The 21,177-nt window shown below is 41.5% G+C and overlaps 1 protein-coding gene across 4 annotated transcripts in view; it reads left to right on the plus strand.

Moving 5' to 3' along the window:
• The window catches only part of Prkn (parkin RBR E3 ubiquitin protein ligase), a 1,198,654-nt gene that overhangs the window by 664,910 nt on the left and 512,567 nt on the right, over window positions 1-21,177 (plus strand). For all 4 annotated transcript variants that reach the window (XR_009587862.1, XM_060373144.1, XM_060373145.1 and 1 more), the window contains one exon: window positions 3,668-3,783. Coding sequence is in view for 3 of the 4 variants with exons in the window: in XM_060373144.1 (XP_060229127.1) it covers window positions 3,668-3,783 (116 nt within the window). In the remaining variant the exon portion in view is untranslated. The remainder of the gene's footprint in view (window positions 1-3,667; window positions 3,784-21,177) is intronic.

Raw genomic sequence — 21,177 nt, forward strand, 5'->3', positions numbered from 1 at the left:
CTTCTTCTTCTTCTTCTTCTTCTTCTTCTTCTTCTTCTTCTTCTTCTTCTTCTTCTTCTTCTTCTTCTTCTATTAAAGAACTCAGTTCAGATTCAAAGCCCATTTGTTAACTGGGTCATTTGTTTCTTTGACTCTGTTTTTTGAATTCTTCATTCATTCTGGATATTAACCCTCTGTCAGATCTATAGCTGACAAAGGTTACTACTTCTTAAACACTTTTCTTTTTTTCTTTCTTTCTTTCTTTCCTTCTATCTTTCTTTCTTTCTTTCTTCTTTCTTTCTTTTTTTCTTCCTTCCTTTCTTTCTTTCTTTCATAGTTTGGCTATCATTCAAAAACTGGACAAAACTAACCATTATTGTCCAGTTTTTAGCCTCTTCCTAATAAAGACTTCCCAGAATTCTGTACATGGGTATCAGTGAATAAGCCATTACGTGGAAAATTTTATGTAGTTTTTAAACATCCCTTCCTTTTATTTGTGAGGTAACATTTGTGGCCCACAGTTGTTGCCACAGAACCAGGCTGCTGTGAAATTTCCCTTTCAGAGATACCCAAGGTGGAATCTTAGCAAATACCTCTTGTAATATCATTGATACTGTCCCTTACTGCTTTTGTTAGCTTGTTTGATTTTGAATGTAGCCTGGAAAGCTTTAGCACACTGATTGCCAGGAAGAGAAACAAACTAGATCACTTTGCTAATTAGCCCATGAGGAAGGACATTTGCACTGCTGGGAGACAGTTGCTGGCCTCTCACTTATGCTCATCTTGAGAGGGAGCCATTAACTACCCTTTGTCTTGGACCATCTTTGCAGGAAAGAGCTAATGACCTTGGAAGATGAAGCTAATGTCTCCCCCCAGAACAAAAGGCAGATTTGCCAATTATCCTGTATAATAAAGACAATGTCCCCTTCAGGAGAAAAAGAAGGTTTGCTTACAGTTCTCTTTAAAGATCCAGTTCTCTAAGCTCAGAGTCCTCCCTAGCTGCTTGCCACCACTCACACAGGGTGGCACTTAGCTAGGTCCACCCACTCCTCCCTGCCTATGCTATGGCACAAAGCCCTTTTCATGAATCCTTTGTCTTCTGACAGTGTCCATGATGGAGTGGCAGGAAGTGGACAGCATGCAAGGTAGATTAAAGCCCTGGATCCTTCCCAGTTCTTGACAGTTACTCTAGCACTGCATTTACAAAGATTGGCAGAGAAAGTGCTAGGATTATATTTAATATGCAGACTTGAAATTGTGTATGTTAGTTTTATCATATCATTTGAATTAACACTTTCTAAATCTCTAAATATATCATTGTCTATAAACATCTACGCTCTCACACCCCAAATAACAAAGTGTTTGGCTTTTATAGGGCTGAGTTTCATATAGTATTAGAGCAATTTGTGATTTGTTATCTAAGTGTCTACCAGTAGCTTTTTGCAAGCTAAGAAAAAATATAAATACTTTCTATCTATGTATTTGTATATGAAAAACATCCTCAGTGTTCTGCCAACTCAGCTCTTTTGAGAGAACCACTTTATGTTAGAGATGAGGAATTTTTTTCCTCATGCCAGCAAAGGCAGTGGAAGCCAGCCCAGTCTATTTCACAGGGTCAGCCATGTCTTCTAAACCTTTTGTTTAAGTCGTCAGTTATTGCTTTAAATCCTTTCTCAGTGTCCTTCGATTGACACTGAAGGATTTGTAGTATTTCAAATGGTTGAATGAAAAGAATGGTATCTTTTGTGGTTTGAATAGGAATGGCTGCTCTAGGCTCACGTATTGAAATGTGTTTTCCTAGTGAGTGGTACTACTTGATAAGGATTAGATTGTGACTTGTTGGAGTGCGGGTGTTCTTGTTGGAGGAAGTGTGTCACTGGGGGTGGGCTTTGGGGTTTCAAAAGCTCAAGTCAGGCCCATGGTCATGGTGTCTCTTCGCAGCAATAAAACACTGACTAAGACAATATCCAATGTTCAGAAAAGCAGAACAATCAGCCATGTAGTTTCTGTGATGAAGCAGCAAGGACCTGCTGAACTCTGCAGGTGTCCTGAACTTGAACCCAGGTCCTAGAGTGTAACCTGCACACTCACCTAGTTCAGTGAGATGCTTAACACCAATGAGTAGACGGTAACTGTATAAAGTGTTGGCAGCTACGATCCTGCCCTGACTCAGATAAGATCTAGTTAACCGCATCCTGAGCTGGAGGTGTGCACCTTCACCAAGTGATTATTTGACATCTCAGAGTTAGAGATGCTCAGATGGTTTATCCATGATTTTGAAATTCATCAGGTTTCAAACAGGAGAGAACAAACTTGAGTGCTATAATCAAACGTTTAAGGTTTCCGTTTGGTAATTAATATTGTAGTTTTTCATTTGGTAAAATATATCCTATGCCTGCTATATACCAGGCATTATTAAGATGTAAAAATAATAAAAAGATTTCAGGAATTTCCTAGAGGGGCTAAACCATGACCCAGGTAAAATTCAAAATTGCCACATATCTTGTAAATAAAGTTTTATTACACAGTCACTTCTGGCACTAACATGTCAACTATAGCTCACAAGTCATCTATGGATGCAGTGCCAAGTTGAGAAGTACAAGAAAATTTGGCCTGCAAAGTGGAAATGCTTCCTATTTCATATCTGGGGCCTCTCATAAAAGTTGATTGACATCAGGTCTAGTGTTAAGAGGGAGGATGCCATCCACATTCCTAGTCTACACAAGCATTTCTAGGGAGCAGTTGCAGGTTTCAAGGCTTCTCCTGTCACCCAGTCATACATAGTTTAGATGATCTGTCACTGCAGAAAATCTGGAATCCCATGGAAGAGCAGAAACAAGGAACATAATGACCACTGGCCCAATGCCTTAATATAAAGGAAGAACCTAAGGGAAAACATGAGAAACCGGAAAGAAGAAGCTGGGTGAAAAGAAGAGACTATATCCTAAAATAACACAGCTGGGAAAAGAAATAAAGCAGCAAAGGAGGCGTACTTGAATATGCAGCTGTCAGATATTAGAGCTGAACAATCAGGCCTGAGGCTGTGCTGGGAGTTAGGCTGGAAGGGGGCATCTTATCCCCCCTCCCCCCCATACTGCCAATGCTGCCTTTTCCCATGTTGCGTTTCTTATTGTTGCAACAAAATATCTGACAAAAGCAGCCTGCAGGGGGGGGTGGGGGGTGTTAGGATTTGTCCTGGTACACAGTTGCGGGAGGTAGTTGTCACATTGAGTCCATACAGTCAAGAAGCTGATGCTCAGCTTGCTTCCTTATTTTCATGTAGGCTCATGGGAAGGGATCAGCCACACTTAGGATGCATTGCCCAGGTGATGCGAGATGGATCCTGTGAGGATGGCGATCAATGTTAGCCATCTTGGTACATGCGAGTCTGTGGCCTTTGGCTCTCCAGATCCCTCCTTCTGCACACCTGCTCCCATTGTAAGGATACTTACAAGGTGATCTAAGGAAGGCCCATGGTCCTCTGGGATGCTCAGAATATTGCTGACCAGTCCTGCAACAGACAAGGTTGCTCTTTGCTTCCAAAAGTTGATGGTTAATTGTTTCTAACAGTACATTTCTTCTCTTGCCCCCAATGATTGTTTACTGCAAAAAAAAAAAAAAAGTTTGGAAAAGGATAAATAACTAGGCAGGATCCATATGTGTAAAAGCTTTTTCCTCATTCTTCCAGGAATTTTTCTTTAAATGTGGAGCACACCCGACCTCTGACAAGGAAACATCAGTGGCTTTGAACCTGATCGCCAGCAACAGTCGCAACATCACCTGCATAGCGTGCACAGATGTCAGGTAAGGCTCTCGGGGACAGGCCCTCGGGGGCCTGCCTTCCATCCTCTGTCCTCTGGCAGACCTTCCTTCGAGACTCTCCATGGTGCACATCTGCGTCTATGGTGCCGCCAAATCTGGGCATATAATGCTGTGGTGAAATTATGACACTGCCAATTGCTTGGATTAGTCAGTAGTCAAATATGAGACAAAATATAAGATTTAGTGTAATCTTGGTTCATCTAGAGATGTAAACTCACCCAAAATCAGTGAGCTCTGAAGTAAAAGTAAAATATGGTGTTAGCAATAGTAGTGGAATAACAATTTATGAACATTACTCACTATTGCCAGGCCATTTTATTTTTAAAATATCTTTTCCATACATTTGAGTTCTTCCATGTATTTGTCTCCATTTGTATTGTGGCTTCTCATACATCCCTGTATCTGGATGAAAGCATGCAGTTACTTTCAGGGGCAGTTATTTCAAACCCTGTGAAATACAGGAAATGCACAGACCATGTTAGAGGGAGGGGAGAAACACAAGTGGACGTGGATTCTGGTTTAGGAGTCAAGTTAAGGCAGGAGAAACACCATCTCCTGGATCTGCAGAGAAGCAGCAGAGAGGGAAATACCTCCACATTGCAGATGCAGAGAATAAAGAAGGCATGTGTCCTCAGAGGTTACCTAAGAAGCATGGAACACAGAGGTGGGGACTTAGATTTCATACTAGGAAGAATGAAACAGGCATTTCAGCATTGCTGCTTCTTGGCCTTTGGGACTCAAGGAGGTGCCCCTTTGAATTTACTTCATGATATCGTAGTTGGTATTAATACTCCTGGCCTAATAGTTCCATATTTTACTAGCTTTGAATTTTAACACAGAGAAGCTTAAATATTTTAAGAATAGCTGTTGGCCAAACTAGTCTCCACCACTGCATTTTCCTTGCTTCTCATGTTTAGTCACTGCTCTGGCACAACAATGCCCACAAACTACTGTGCTTGACCTACTTTTCACTAGGGCAAAGTAAGTGACCACACAGAGAACATACTTTGAAAGGACGAAACAATGCTTCTAGTATTTCAGGAAGGAGCTAGACAGTTCTACAAATGAGGGCTCACCTCTTCTGATAGCAACAAATAATTAAAATCACCTTCCAGTTTTTCAAGGAAACATTTTTCTTAAGCCAAGTAGAGCCTACCAGTCAGCACTGATAAAGATGAAATTGGGATGTAAGTGAGGAGAACCTGGAGAGTAATTATGAGTACCTGCTGCTCTTCCAGAGGACCTGAGTTCAGTTCCCAGCACCCACTCATAATTCAGCTTACAACCATCCATAACTCTAGTAACCAGGGGATCTGACACTCTTAAGGTACCCCCATAAACAAGTCTCTCTCTCTCTCTCTCTGCTTTCTGTCAGTCTGTTTCTCACACACACACATTCACAAATGCACACACATATGTATAAATAAAAATAAAGACCATTAAAAAAAGGCTTATGCTGCTTGACTGTGAGCATCTCCCTCCCATCTCATTTTTATTAACAACAGACAACCATCTTTAGAGCAAAGTAAGCCACCTCCTAGATACTTGGAAAAATAAGTGTTGGACAATTCATGTTGTTACAATAAGATTTTTCCTATTATTCTTTCACATGATTTAGTGGATGTAAACAACCATTCAGTCCAGATGCAGTGTGTGCATAGATAGCCAGCCACTTGATGGAAGGAAATCTCCTCTGTAAGCAGAGGGATACCTTGAATGAAAGGTGGACAAAAGGATTTTGATAGACTTGTGCACTGGGGTATCCCAAGCTTATAAGAGGACACTCCAACGTCCCACACTGTACTTAGGTTATCATTGTACCCCTACCACCTTAATAATATTTTATTTGGGAAAAGTGAGGTGGCCCAGCAGGTAAAGGCTCATGTTGCACAGGCCTACAAAGTGATGTCAATTCCAGGGACCCACAGTAGGAGAGAATCAGATCCCACAGTTGTCCTCTGACTTCATTCAAGCCATAAAGTGCATGAACATGTACATGCACAAGGCTACACACACACACATCAAGAAATGAATATTAATTAGAAGATGACATGAAAACATATAGTGGGAATTGTATTGTTTGACTTGGCACCTGATCTTGGCCCAAAAGTGAAGAAGCCATGCTATTCAAGTATGAAATCATTGACTGGCATACTTCATGCCTACGCATGTGTGATGGGATGGGAGTAGGGTGATGCTAATGGACAGTTTTAAGTTTTTCCTGTATACTTGGAAATTTATTTTCTTAAGCTATACTTATTTAGATGAGGCTTTCTGTGAGGTTTTTTGGGGGGGAGTCAGCTTGAATCTTTTCCTTCTCTGATAATGTTTTCAACTCTGTCCTGACCATTGATAAAGAAAATAGCTTTGTCACAAATACTTGCTACTTTAAAGTGGTAAAGCGGTTAATGCACTGCAGCCAACCTTATGTGCACAGTTACATATTACAGTTCAAAACTTTCCCAACACAGAACCTTTCCCACGCACCAGCCAGCCATTCCTCTGGCCTGTCCATGTAGTATGGGGTTTTTCTCTCTTTGAAGTTTGAGTTAGGCCCTAATCTTTACCCTGGCCCTAAAATGTAGTTGATTCCTTTGACTTTGCTTAAAATTCACACATCTTCCAGGAGGTAATAATGAAAGTCATAATTAAATACAGATTTAAACAGGTTTTGTTTTCTATTTACATTTCACGGTTTTTTTTATTTTATCTGTAGATTAATCATATATCATTAATCGAGTTAGATATTTGGCAGTATAGAAAAAAATAACTACTCCCCAATATTGCCGCTAAGACTGGCAAGCTAACCCATATGTACTTCTTTCTCCTTCACTCATCCTTGCTGCATTTTCAATGCTCAAGACAAAGTAAAATGCAGCCATATTTACACAGCCAAGTGATTTAACCTGTGAGAAACAGGGTGTAACACCCAGTTCCCAGCACAAGATTAAATCCAAGAAATGGCACCACCTTGAGACTTCTACAATTAGAATTGCAGTTTGGCTGTCATTGTCGTTTAATATAAATAGTTTTATAATTTTCTTGCCTTCAAATACATCTTAAAATCCACTCACTTACTGAAGTAAAGCTACCATGGATTGCATACTGAAAAGATTTAGTCAAGCCTGGAGATTAGCAGAGATTATCTCAAAGCCCATTTGTACTTGTTCCTTGTGACAGGGATTTAATGGTCATTTGGCAGCATGCTGGTGGCATTCTCTCCCTCACAGAGAGATCTTTGTGGTGTCCCCTTTGGATGCATTCATTATATCTTCAGCATCTTATGTCAGTTCATGGTTTCATTTTAGCTAGACAGTACTTTTCGAGTCCAAATGAAATTCTTGGTTCATCGTATTTTTGAGACACTACAGGGAAGCCTTAAGCAAAAGAACTGTTTCTCAATTGTTATCTGAGGTTTCTGCTAAGACCTCAGACCAGGTCCACTGATAGGAGACTATTGTGTTGTTTCATGTGACGTATTTCAGTTAAGGACTTTTTCTTCAGGGAAAACCCAAGGAGAGTTTTTGCATCTCACAGCCTTGGATCCCTTGCTTGTAATCGTGGAGTTATGTAATCCTCCTCCAAGTCACCAGTAGCATCCCTATGGCCACGTAATGGATAATGGCAGGACCAAGACATCATTAGGAACATGTGAGAAGTGTTTGTTATATTCACGTTACCGTGAATGGAAGAGAAAAGCGAACTCTATGATGGAATGGATAACGAATACCTCATTTATAGCACAGCAATTAGGTGAGTGTTGAAGAGCAGAGTGGATAAAAGAGGAAGCCTCAAAGATGCCTCAGCCAGCTTAAAGCAAGCTCCTTCACACTGAGCTCCACACCTCATGAGAGTAGGTCCTATTACCTCCTTTGTTTTTTTTTATTTAAGGATTTGTTTTTCTCAGGTGTATGTAAGTGAATCTATGTGTAGTTATGTGCACCTATGCGCAGGCACCCCTAGAAGTCAGAAGAGGGCAGTAGATCTCTTGGGTTGCAGCCCCAGGCAGTTGTGAACCAATCCAGGTGAGAGCTGGAAACTGAACTCTGGTCTCTGTAAGAGGAGCAAATGCTCAGCCACAGCAAATATCTTTTTAGCCCCATATTCTACAACTTCCATGATTCTTCTGAGGAAGTGTGGCACCCACACTCTAACACACTCTTGGTAGGAGGCTTCTGTATTCTGTTCTTGTCAGAAAGCACACCATCAGAACACTCCCAGTCACCTGACCTCTGCTGAGACTGACATGTGGCTCCTTGGCCTACGGCTTCTTAGTTTCAGAAAGCAACTACCACTGTCACCTGACCTCTCCTGAGGTTAACATTTAGCACTCAAGGACCATGGGCTTCTCAGTTTCAATCCTTGGAAGTAATTTGGGTTTCCATCTTAATAGAAGAGAATTTGAGGATAAGGTGTTTAAAGTTTTACCGCTAATCATGACAGAAGGTTGTTCAGTCAACCACCCAACCAACTGAAGTGCTTGTGGTTTGCATTGATTTTGCTCTGACGTTTCCTCATTCTCACTCATAGGGTACAGTCTTAAGCTGTACAGTGAAAACAAGTCTTCTTGAAAGGCGGACTTTCATGTAGAAGCTGGGAAAGTTGTCATGTTGGAATCAGGCAGGGAAAAGCCAGACGTAGAACTGGGTGTTCTTGCAGTTCTGAGCTGGTCAGAAGCAGAGAGAGCAGAGCTGGCTGTGGCGTGTTGGTGTGTTAGCTCCACACACTGCAGATGCTCAAGTGCAAATGCCAAATGCTTCTTACCCACAAACATGGCTTGTCTTCTCTACAGTGTCCAGCACTGGCCCTTGCCTCAGAAAGACTTTACATCTGTTGACTCAAAGTGAATGTTTCACACAGCGCAGCAAAGAGCACATCCTTTTTATTTAGCAGGTTTGTGTGACTGTGTGTCTGTCTAGGCACTGGTCTTCTTTGTATAAGGGTGAGAGGGCAACCTGGGGGTTAGTTCCTCGGGAACCACCTCTAATGTTAAAAAAATAAAATAAAATCAAGATGTTTTTGACTAGGTTTGCCAAGTAGCTTGGTCTGGCGGGCCAGAAAATCCTGGAAACCCATGTCCCCACCTCCCCATTCCTAAGATTGCAAGTTCGAAAGGTTTTGTTCTGTTTTTTAATGATTGCTCATTTTTATTCTGAGTGTATGGGTGTATGCTTCATGTATGTCTGTGTATCACCTGTATGCCTGGTGCTCATGGAAGCTGGAAGAGGGTGTCAGATCTCTTGCAGCTAGAGGAACAGATGGTTGGGAGCTGAAAACTGAACCAGGGTGCTCTGGAAGATCAGCACGTGTTCTTAACTGTCAAGCCAGATCTCCAGCTATGATTACAAGCCATTTATATGGGTTCTGGGGTTTGAACTTAAGTCCTCATGCTTGCAAGGCCAAATACTTTGTCACCTAAACTATATCACTAGACTTTAATATTCCCATTAAAAAACAACAAGCCAGTCTCTTCTGTATATAATGGAATTTTCCAGGTGCCAATTATATAAAACAGTAAAACAATGGGAGGTCAAAGTGGATGGAGTAAAGGGAAGCCAATTTTGAAGTCTGAGCCATAGGATTACTAAAGCATATTGTATGGGGTCAGTTCCTTATAAAAACACAGAAGAAATATTTTATCTACATTGATACTTTGAAATGTGAGCCGTGTCAGTTTTAATGCCAGCCAGTGACCTTCTGTTCTCTGGCTGTGAACCCTGTGTGTCTCCGATGGGAGCTGCGGCCTCCTCAGGGCTTCCTGGGGATATCACAGGTGCCTGTGCATGAAATCCGCAGGCCTTACCTTTTCATTTAACTGTCACTGTGGGTGCACAGGGTCCCCGCTGGCAAAGTGAGGGTGATATTGCAAATCCTTCTGGACTGGTTTTGTATCCATTAAGGTCAACCTTGCATGTTGTAACCCTCTGGATTTTAAGCAGTTCATTTTTCATTGATGGATGTTAAAGAGGCAGCTACATTCTGGAAGCCCCCAAGGGGCCATTGCTTGGACTTTACTAGCAGTCATGGTTTAGTTTTAAAGTCCATTTTCAACAGAATTAAATGCCCATGCAATCTTTAAATAGCTGTTTTTCATTTTTAAAAAAGAAAAATAATATTATATGATCTGTGCACTTACCTAATTGCAATTAATGCTGTTAATCAGTTATAAGCTATGTTGAAGGGAAGAACCTATTTTTCCACCGCAAATAATATTGGTATTGCTTCATACAGACAGAAAATTCTTCAGACAGAAAATTTAACCTGTGAGGGAATATTTAGTGATTAGCAAAGTTCTGATCTTACAGCGATCTATACATGACTGTCAATCGCATGACATTTAGAATTAAGTGTCTGCAGACTTGTTCTCTGTGGCCTCCACAGTTTGCAGAACTTATTTGCAACAAAATAAAAGGTAGTTGCAAAACCCTGGGGCTCACAGTCATTGTTTGATGCTATGCTTGTCACCTGTTGGTTCTGTTCCTGGTTAATTTGACAGGTTCTAAGTGGAAGAAACCATGGCTGGAGTCCTGCCTCTTACAGGTATTAGCAATGGACTTCCCAGGGGTCTACCTCCAAAGAGAGGGTTTTGTTTTGTTTTGTTTTTTAACAATACGAAGGTCCACTGTAGTATTATGAGATTCATTAGACCCTCATACCAACACATTAATACATAGAATTAGTCACACAGAAGAGCAGCTTCCTGTGAGGACACTACTTTGGATAAAGAGATCATACATATCACACATGGGCATCTGCCTTTTTTAACCCTTCTTTTTCTACCAGAGGTTTTAAAGAGTTCATCAATCTACCTGTTCATTATATATGAAGTTCATTGGTGACCCCAGGAACATTTCAGGTACTTCAAGCTGAGATGGAAGCTTGCATATCTTGCAGACCCAGCGAGAACAGAAGACGGGGTACTGTAGTAGGTTTAGGTGTGACAGATCTGGGCTGGCTGAAGCAAGGCAAAGAGTGGTGACAGCTTCCAAAATTCGTTCTCACCGCTCCATTACTACAGAAGGGAACCCAAACTCATTCTTCTAGTGTGAGAGTCTTCCTCATGATTCTTCAACTTTGCCAAGACTGAACAGAAGAGAAACACGTAGAGTCATTGTATGTGACCAGGCATCCTGCACCAGTTTGTCTGTTGCCTATGTTTTTATTCCCAGCCAGCTAGAGAGTGACACTACCGGCTTAACTAGCACCACCAGACATAGTCGCTGCTTCTGCCAGACCAACCCCCTCACTCATTACTATTGATAGGGCCAGACTGACACCCCCAAAGTCAACTCCCTGCTGACACCTTGGTGACTGCAAATGTGGACCTCCACATCTGGTTCCTACTCCTGAGCCTGATCTGTATTGTGCTATTTTCAGACAGCATAGGACTATTTTCATATCTGCTCAGCCCATACACGTGTGTATGCAGGGACAGTCCGCCATTATAAAATGTGTATTCCACAAGGCATTTTCTGTTGCTGCGAGTGTCTGTGGACACTTGTAGTCACACACATCTTACCTCCTGCCAGCGGTGAAAGTTATGCATATTTTAAACAGAAGGGAAAATAAGATACAAATAAGTATTTCTTCCTCACAGTCACATCTATTTTATATGATGGATAAGGGAGGATCAATATTAGACTCTGTGATAATATTGGACTCTCTGACACCAAAATCCATGTCCTTGACCACCAAAGTATGTGGCTCAGGAATATATTCATTGTCTTGAGTACATGACATCATAACTTGTTTGGAAGGGGAGAAACTAGAAGATGGAGATGTATCCTAGTTTCAGATATAAGCTTAAATGTTGACCAAGAATCAATGGGATTGCTGTTTTCATTTCTCTGCTCTCAGTAAGTAAGCTGCAATTCAGGGCATGGAAGACCATTGCAGCCCAGGGCTTCTATGAGTTTAGTTAATTAACTCCTTCAGGAGTTAATGAAGGTGCTCTTGCTTCATAAGAGAAGGCTGTTCCTCAGAGCCTCCCTGAGTGGGTAGGAATTTGTTGCTGTTCCCTAGACAGGATGGTAAGGGTCTTCCAAGAAGCCCTGATGGCACTGGCAGATGGTACAAGAGGAGGCTGGGTGTGTTAGTCAGGCTTTGTTGCTTTGTTTGTGTGACTAATACCTGAAGGAACTGAAAGGGAGAAAGAGTTGGTTCTGCTCACAGTTTCCGAGACTTGAGCCCATCTGGCTTCAGAAAACAGCTTACCTTGTGTATCCAGAAGACAGAGAAGAACATGCTCTGTTACCAGGCCTCTTTCTTCCTTTTCTGCTCCATCAGGATAGCTGACCTATGTGACAGTGCATTCAAGGCAGGCCTCCTTCCTTAGTTAATCTTCTCTGAACATACCCAGAGGTGTGCTTGATTAATCTCCCAAAGAGTCCAACAGTTCAATCAACTTGACCAGATTACTCTGCACATGGTAGCCACCATAAAAGTTATTACCATAGGCCTTGAGCTCCCACCATGAAGGTGGACATCAGGGGTCCTGAGATCCCATGGAGGTGGACATCAGGGACCCTGAAGTGGAATGAGAAAACTGCAGATCAATTTGGGGGCCCTCTCTATGTGCCATATCCTAGCCAGCCATGCTGATTGCTGCAGAGCCCCTGTCTCTAGGCTAAGCCCCACTGACCCACATGTTACCTGGACATGTTTCAGAGAAGTATCTGGTATCAAAAGCACAGAGAAGAGGGCAGGCTAGACAGTAAGTGGCTAGTGGCCTCTGCCTGGTTAGCATGTATTATAACCAATGATATTTTCATCTTTTGTACATTTCCACTTACAGAAGGAATTTTTTCTTTATATCTCCAGGGGGGTTTATGACATGTCAGCCACTTATGAGGAGCACAGAATGTATAAAGGGCTTACTTACACTGTCAGCATTTTTCCTTTAGCACTTCGATATTTAGTCTGTATGAAGTTGTATTTTCCCAAGCATTTTTTCTTTAGATCTGCAATATTTTAGTCTGTATGAAGTTGTATTTTTCCCAAGCACTTTTTCTTTAGATCTTTAATATTTAGTCCTTGTTAAAGTGTACAGAGTTATATTATTAAGCTACGTAAACACATTCAGTAACATATACGTATTGGTCATGTGATTGTAGCATCACCAAGAGATAGATCTTGGAAAGCTGTATGAGTTCATCTGAAAAAACAATGAACTTCAATCTCCTAGTCTCATCATATAGAAACACCAATATAGAGTGGATCATAGTATATAAGAATTGAAACACCAAAGTTTTTGAATATAAAAATAATACACAATATTTATGATTTCTCATATAGACCACAGAGTTCTTGGCTAAATGAAAAAAACTGATCAATTCATCTATATTAGCACTATGAAGGCATCAAAGGCACCATCAGGGGAGGGAGCACATGCAACTCACGGAGCAGCAGTTTTACAACACATCACTCAGCTACGAAGAGCTCAGAGCAAGTAAGAAGGGAGGGACTTAAGCTGTCAGTAGGGAAGAGACAGCCCTGTGAACAGGCTCTTCATGAAAAGCTGTTATCCAAATGGCTAAGAAGCCTAAGGAATCAGACATGCAAATTAAATCCACTGTGTAGAACTACAGTATGTTCAGCAAGCACCTATGAAACACAGAGAAATCTGGTACTTACACCTCCTCCTTTAACTTATTGCCATGGGAATAATAATAAGTAGTTGTCACAATAAGTTGAAAAACAGCCCTGAAGCCAAAACTGCCTGATGACTTGAATGTGCTGTTTTGTGATGGCTGGCTCTACTTTTCCCTTTCCCCCAGGTCTTAGGTCACTGTTTTGGTGGGGAGGGTAACTGCTGGAAAGAGATGGAAATGGAAGGGGCTGGTGAGACGTATGGCAACCAGAGAGAGATAACCTTCATGAATTTTCTTCCTCCTTCAACTTGAAATGTTGCTACATTCACTCCACAGCACTAAAGTACAAGAAGAAATCAATAATGTCGCCCACATCTCTATAAATCAAACTTACCTCTCTTCCCTAACCTCAAGTCGGCCTCAGTTATGCCACATAACCGCTGGGGTTTGGGTGGGCCCAGTGTTGGTAGTCATGATCCGCGTTGGAACACACTGCAGCATGCACACTGTTCTCCCTGTTCATTGCTGGGAGTCCCCAGTGACAATGAATTATGATTCTTTGTTTGAGAACTCAAGTAGAAGAAGGGAGCTGCCTCCCTGGTAGGCAAGGAATAGAAATCTGTGTTCTTTTTTTTTTGTTGTTGTTGTTTTTCTAACTGATTTTTTTTTCTCCACTGTTATGAACAAGATACTTTATTCCCACCGATGAAGATTGACTTTCTATCCTCAACTAGCTATAGTTCCTCACTGTCCCAGCTCCAAGCCTTTGGCTAACAGTGAGTAATCTCCATTCCACAGCACCCTTTCACATTTCAGTTAAATTGCTTCTTCGGGTGAGGGCTCTACCAGATTTGTCACCCTTGGGAATACAGAAGTGCGCACAGGCCATTCATCTAAGTATTACTTACTGACATACATTATTTTGTGTAACCTTCAGTTGTCCCCTAAATTCATAATCCATCACATTTGTACCCAACAACTGAAGAGAGTGACTATGTCTCTGCTTCTTGTTCCTCCCATTTCTGTTGTCCTTGTTTTCTCCCCAATAAGGCTTGCAAATCTCTTTAGGCTACCACCATTGTCCTTACCAACTCCCAAAATATAGAGGAAGCATAGTAGTTAATAGTACCAGCCTGGAAGACAGACTTTAGATACAAAATTCTGCTGCTCACTGCTTCTCTGCCTGGCTAGTAAGAAGCCATGCTTCATCATGCTTCATCATCCTTCATCACTGTGAGGACTGAGTCAACACACAGGGTGCTCAGCAGATTTCTGGGGTCCTCTCCAGTGCCTAGAACAATGGGCTACCCCATCACATTCAACCTTGCACATTTGCCTTCAAAGGACCCAAGCAACAGTTATATATAACAATTATATATACGTATATTTGTATATATGTATACATAGCTCACACTCTGCTTTCAAAAGGTCTGTGGCTGTGCAGAACACAACACTGGAATCATATGGCTGGAGTTGTGGAAACAGAGTTTTCTCCTGAAGCTACTAGCACTTGGTGGTTTAACTAGGGACAATTTGGTCACTCTGGCCCCATTTCCTAAATCCAGTTTATGACTAAGCTGGTGCTAGTATTAAATGAGCAGCCTTACCAGTTTACATTGGAAGACAAAGAAGCCAGTCCTCATGAGACATGATAGACTATGGTCAGATGGAAGGGGAGGAGCACCTTCCCTATCATTGGACTGGGGGAGGGGCATAGGAGAAGAAGGAGGGAGGGTGGGATTGGGAGGGGCTGAGGAGGGGGCTACAGATGGGATTCAAAGTGAATAAACTGTAACTAATAAAAAATGGAAAAAAAGATAATTATGTAAACAGATTGAAAATTTTAAACATTTATCCAGTGTAATATCAGTGATGATGTTTATCATTCGCCTTCTCCTGAGAACCCTGTCAATAGTCCTTTTAGAATTGAGGTGCTGATCTACATGGGACTGTCTGACTCTATACATCATCTCAAATGACATACTTTGAGTAGGGAGGGAACAGCTTCCTGCAGGCAAATGTGCTCTAACATTAGCGGAAGGAATAATGTCACCTCATAATTGCTTAAGACATAACTGGGAGAGAAATTGGACCTTAGTGACCCAAAACGTACTCAGGAAAGAGAAGCTTTCTTGACTAGGGTCACTTTCGACATTTTAATAAGGCTTTAATTTCCTAACTGCTGAGAAAGCTGTGGCAGGGGACCTGAGATGGGCTAAGCTCACCACAAGCAGGAGTCAGGCAGAACCAGAATCTGACATTTGGTGTAAGGTTTTAACTTGCTCGTAGGATACTAAAGCCTGGGAGAGGAAAAGAACAACACAGCCCTGAAGACCTGGCTCTGCTCTCTGAGATGCCCTGGACTCAGCATGGCATTATTTCTGTGGCCGTACTGATTGGGCTGGCATTAAGCAGCTGTGTGGAAACCCGCCTCACTCTGGTGGTTGGACTAGCTGACAGCTAACTGCTGCTTGGACTGAGTGTGATTTCTAGGTAAACTGACTGCTTGGATTGAGTGTTTCATCGACAGCTTGTTTTGATAGCCTGCATTGAATGCTTGGCTTTAAAGATAAATTTAGAGATTTACTTATATAATAGCAGGAATGCTAGCATTTCTATTCATGTAAATACAAACATTGTCCTGCTTATACTTTATTTATTATTTAATTTTATTATCATGTATTCATGTATTAGCTGCTTTAAGTGCTGCATATCAATGTGGTAGGTTATTGCTGTTTTTAATTCCTGCCTTCATACTAAGCTACTAATGGAACTTACCTGTGTTGAATCCCATGACTTAATTTCTTTGTTTTAAACATTTATTATTGGATCTTCCTACATGCTGAGAAACATTAAGAATGAATCCTCATCATTATAGCTAGTTATTCTAACACAATTATCAACTCAAATAAGATCTCAGTAATTTGAAATAATCTCATAACCTGAAGTAATCATGATTTTGTATCTGAGGCTTTTGTCTTTTCTGAGGTGCCATGAGCACATTATTCCGGAAACATAAACATGTTTATGTTTTAGTACAGGGTCAGGATTTTCAGAATAACAACAAACTCACAAGGTTTAATTGTTTCAGCCATTTGCTATATACTAGTATCAGTTTCTCATAGCACACATCACAGAGCCCACTGTAAATGCGTGTGTCTACCTACCTGTGTGTATATGTGTAGTTTTCTGATGAATATACATTAGAGCCTATGGCAGAGTTCAAAAGCTTCTGGAAGCAGATTGACAGTCTGTATTGATGGAGAAGAATCCGGGCTAGTGTCCAGCAGGCCACTGCTCCTGGAGCTCCTGATCATCAGGGTTGAGAATGACATTACATAATCCAACAAGAAGGGCTGACTCAGATCTAAGATCAGGAGATGATGGGTTCAGAGTGAGGTTCAGGCAGGTAAATGTTTGGAGAGGTAGGCCTGCTTTCCTAGATTTTTTTAATACACTCATGTATATACCTTGCAATCTAACTTCATGTTGAAAATTTTATGTGGCAGCTCCTTTCTAGTCCCAGGAATGTCATTTAACAGTCTGTGCTGGGTAGGTGCTCCCGGCAGATAATATGGTTTGGAGGTCCACTTGGAGCCTGTATTCATCTTCAGCCCTCCAGATGGAGTCAGAAAGCTGCTTGTAAAATGGAATTTTCTAGTGCAAGGCACAGTTGGAGAAAGCAGTTTTCACAAAACATGGAGGAGCTTCTTAGGGCATAACCTGAGCTCAGCATTGGCACCTCTACCTCCATTACTCAGCCTGTACTGGACAGACTGTTCAAATTAAGTAATTTTAAATTAGTTTTAAAATCTAGGTTGAAAAACTGCCATTCTTTTATAACCTCTTTTGGCTCTTCTGTGACCTTTCTTTCTTTGTCTTTTCTTTCTCTTTCTTTCTTTCTTTCTTTCTTTCTTTCTTTCTTTCTTTCTTTCTTATTTTCTAGAACAAATTAACTTACGTTTCATCATTCAAAGAAGATAAGCAAAACAAAGTGGGCCCTAGAATATCCAAGCTGGAGGGATATTATTTCAATATTTGTAAAAATCCTGAAATCAAGACCAAGCAAGATGGCTCAGCAGAGCTGTGCTCTGACCTGCATACGCACTCCTTGGCCATCCCCAGAAAGCAGATAAATAAATGCAATGTTTGTTTTGTTTTAAGTCCTGGATGGGCAGGGAAAATGACTCACTGGCTAGGGCATGTACTGCTCTTGCAGATGACCCAAGTTCAGTTTCCAGTATTCCAGTTGTGTGGCTCCCAACCTCCTGTAACTTTAGCTACAGGGGATCGGACACCCTTTTTTGGCAATCAGAGGTCACAAGCACATACTCAATGACACATAACTTAAAATTATGTTTGAAACGTTTAATTAAATATTTGTATGTCTGGAAGCTGTCATTATTTCTAGTTCTTCCTGCAGACAGAAATGCAGCTGAGCTCAGTGAGGGAAAGGGTGGGGGCTTTTCTTGGGGTTTTGTGAATGGCTGGCTATTCCACTTCATAAGCTTATGCTCTGTTCTGACCTTGAGTCCCCTCCAAAGCCAGTGTCTACTTTGAGAAACCCTCCAGGGCAACTTGCTGGGAACCTTTTTTTTTTCCCCCAAAGCCTAATTTCCTGAATCTCTGGCTAAAGAGAGAGGTTAATAGTTTGGGGAGTTTGTTTACAGGCCATTAGAAACAATTAGCACATGGCTGAGACTAAAGCTGTCGGAAGAATGCTGGATGGCCTAGAAAGGAAGCAAGACTTTTTAAAGTAGCTATTTTTAGCACCTAATTAAGGCAGACTTGGAGATGCCACCCTCCCTAGCCAGACTGTTTCATATTTCAATTATCAAGAATTCTTCATTTCCTCCCACCTACATTCCAACTCTGGTCATTTAAAGGGATAGTAACTTGAAACTCTATGCACAGATTCTTAGAAGTCCCCTTGTGAATCACTCACATTTCCTAACCTTACCTGTCCTTGACAACTTCTAAGATATTCATTTCCTCTCTTTCACCTACAAGCTCATCCTTTCTTCCCACATCCTGGGTCATGTGACAGCCTGGAGCTGGCCCCCAACAGCCTCCTTTCTACAGCCTCTTCTAGGAAATTCTGGGGGATTCAGTGACCTGTGACACCTTCTAAGCCTTTGTGATTTTTGTGCTGAAGTCCCACTCTATTTTATGTAAACATTTGAATATGCTCCAAGTGTTTACCGTCTCAGACCCTTTCTCATGGTGCTGCCCACCTAAGGACTCCGCAGGGATACAGGAATTTGTTGAACTGAATCTTACCAGTACCCCTCACTACATTGTGATCTTGCAGTGACTTTTTCTGTTCCCCACTACTATAAAGGTGGAAATAATTTGGTGTACAGTGGCATCCATTAATCTGTTGTGGTATACTGCGTTATTAGTAGTAATTAATAAAAACAGTTATGCTATTTATAGCCTGCCTGTTAGCACATAGGCAATTCTGTCAGCCTGCCCTCAGGGACCTAGCAATGGCTTAAGTCTCTCTCTTCCCAGTGGAATCTCTCCCTCCCTTTCTGTCCTGCTCTGTGAATCCCTACCCTCTTCTCTACCCTCACGGCTTGCTTTCCTCAGTAAAACCCTGATCTACCAGAACTGTTGCTTGGTGTAACTGCTCAAGGGCACATCTTGGCACAAGTCCCCCATGGTACCTCTCACCGCACTGTATTTCACAACACTGTCTTTGTCATTTTCCTCTTATATTTTAAAGTCTAGTTTTCCTTCTACTAGTGCTTCTACAACACTCCACAGATTAAGGCATTTGCGGTGACATATCTGAAAAGAGAAATGTCAGGAAGAAACCCTAGCAGTGGATGATTGAATCCAATGAAAGAAAACATTCTGGAATTGCTATGCCTATATCTTAAGGTCCCCAAAGACCACCAGGAACCGGGCCACATATGCAAGATCAAAGAGCTTTATTCAGGCTTAAGCTAGGTCTCTCCATCATCACCAACACAGTGGATCAGAGAGGAGAGCCCCAACAGCTGCACAGTAGGGTTTTTATTGGGGTTTGAGGAAGGACCTGGAATTTCTGGTTTAACAGTTACCATTGGGTGACCAAGGGTAAGCTCTTTACAAAGTGATTGACTAACTAACCTAACACTGAGTAAACTTCAGGAGTGTTAGGTCATCAGTGTGGATACCCCATCCTGAGATAAGACACCTTCCCATTCTTGTGGTTACCTCCAAGCAATTCCTTGGGTAAGGAATGTTATGGTTTTTCTTATTCCTGGAATTGGTGACCTATGGCCTCATTCCTGAGACTGATGACTTTTGGGGGAGGGGGTCAAGCCTGGTCCTTTCAGTATACCTTTAATTAGGATCCAGGCAGGGTTTGTTTTTTATTTAAATGGTCATATTTGGCTTATACCAAGGCAATAATTCTCTTAGCTAGCAATAAAGGTAGTATCAGAATGAGAATTATTAATGAGCAAATGAAACTTAACTTATTAAACAATTGGAATGAAATATTCAAAAATATTGCAAACTAGGAAACATATTACCACTTAGACTTTCAGCTTACCTGAGCCAGAGCAATGACCCAGGTAGAGAGAGACCATAGGACAGAGAGTTAGTACTACATGAACCTCCTAAGATGTAGACACTCAGTTATTGAACAGTCTAACGGGAGACTGGTGGGAGTGCATTGAATGTACCCTTTGCAAATAAGGAACCCCACAGGAAGCATTAGGAAATAAAATGCACAGGTGAAATATAAGTAGGATGAAGAAATGGAGAACAGCAGATGGCTTCGCACTGTCAGCAAGTGCTGATGAGAAGGAATCTCTCTGGAAAGGTCCACTGCTCTGTCTCTGTCCACTGTCTCTGTTGCTGGTGAGGACAGCAACAATGATGTGCCCCGTCTACTGCTCGTGAGCTCCCAGGCCTTCATCTCCTTCAAGATTTGAGGTGGGCAGGACCAAGATCAGAACAGTTGAGAGAGATGTGATCCAAATGTGTGCTGAAACTGTCCTTTGCTGAGAAGGGACCATGAAATAGTCAGGAAACCCACAAACCATCTATCATCATATATTTAAAATGATATCACGTCGTAATTAGCAAGCTATATTTTAATTACTCTGAATTCTTGACTTAGAAATTGTTACATTTACAATTATTTGGGATTCTGGGGTAATTTTTCCAGGACATTGACATAGTGGAAATAATGTTGACTGCAGGAACAGTGAAACAACTCTTCTTGGTTCTTCATAGCTTCATGTTGCAACGTAGAACTGATCATATGAAAGTGTCATACCACAGAAATCAGAAAAGGTTCTGTATTAGGTATCTTTCCCCAATAGTTCTGGATCTATAAAGTGACCTTGGACTTCTCTGATGTATCAGACAGAAGGAAAGGGAAACTAATTTTTCTTCTGTGTAGTTCCTTTGTATGTGTGTTCATCCATTCCTCTGTCCCTTGTGTGTATCATGTCCAGTACTGCTGCTCTTCATCCTTATAGCTATAGCCATCTTCATCTGTGAGAGAACTGTCAGTGTAAGTGACCATGAGAACTCAGTCAAGCCACGCACTTCCCTCTCAGTTAATTCATCTCAACCCTTGTCTTTGAACCTCAGCACTAAATGCTCTCCAGTCTAGGGCCCTAGGACCTAAAGAAACATCTCATGTATGATTCTAAGAGCAGGAACAATTCTACGTAAATGAGACTTACTATTTAAGTTTATTCTCCATTGACCAGATACAGATATCTTGGGTGATTGCTGCCATCTGATCTATACAACTGCTGCCTATATAAAGCACCTGGCC

This window comes from Meriones unguiculatus, chromosome 20 (assembly GCF_030254825.1).
Source record: "Meriones unguiculatus strain TT.TT164.6M chromosome 20, Bangor_MerUng_6.1, whole genome shotgun sequence".
NCBI classification, from domain to species: Eukaryota; Metazoa; Chordata; class Mammalia; order Rodentia; family Muridae; genus Meriones; species Meriones unguiculatus.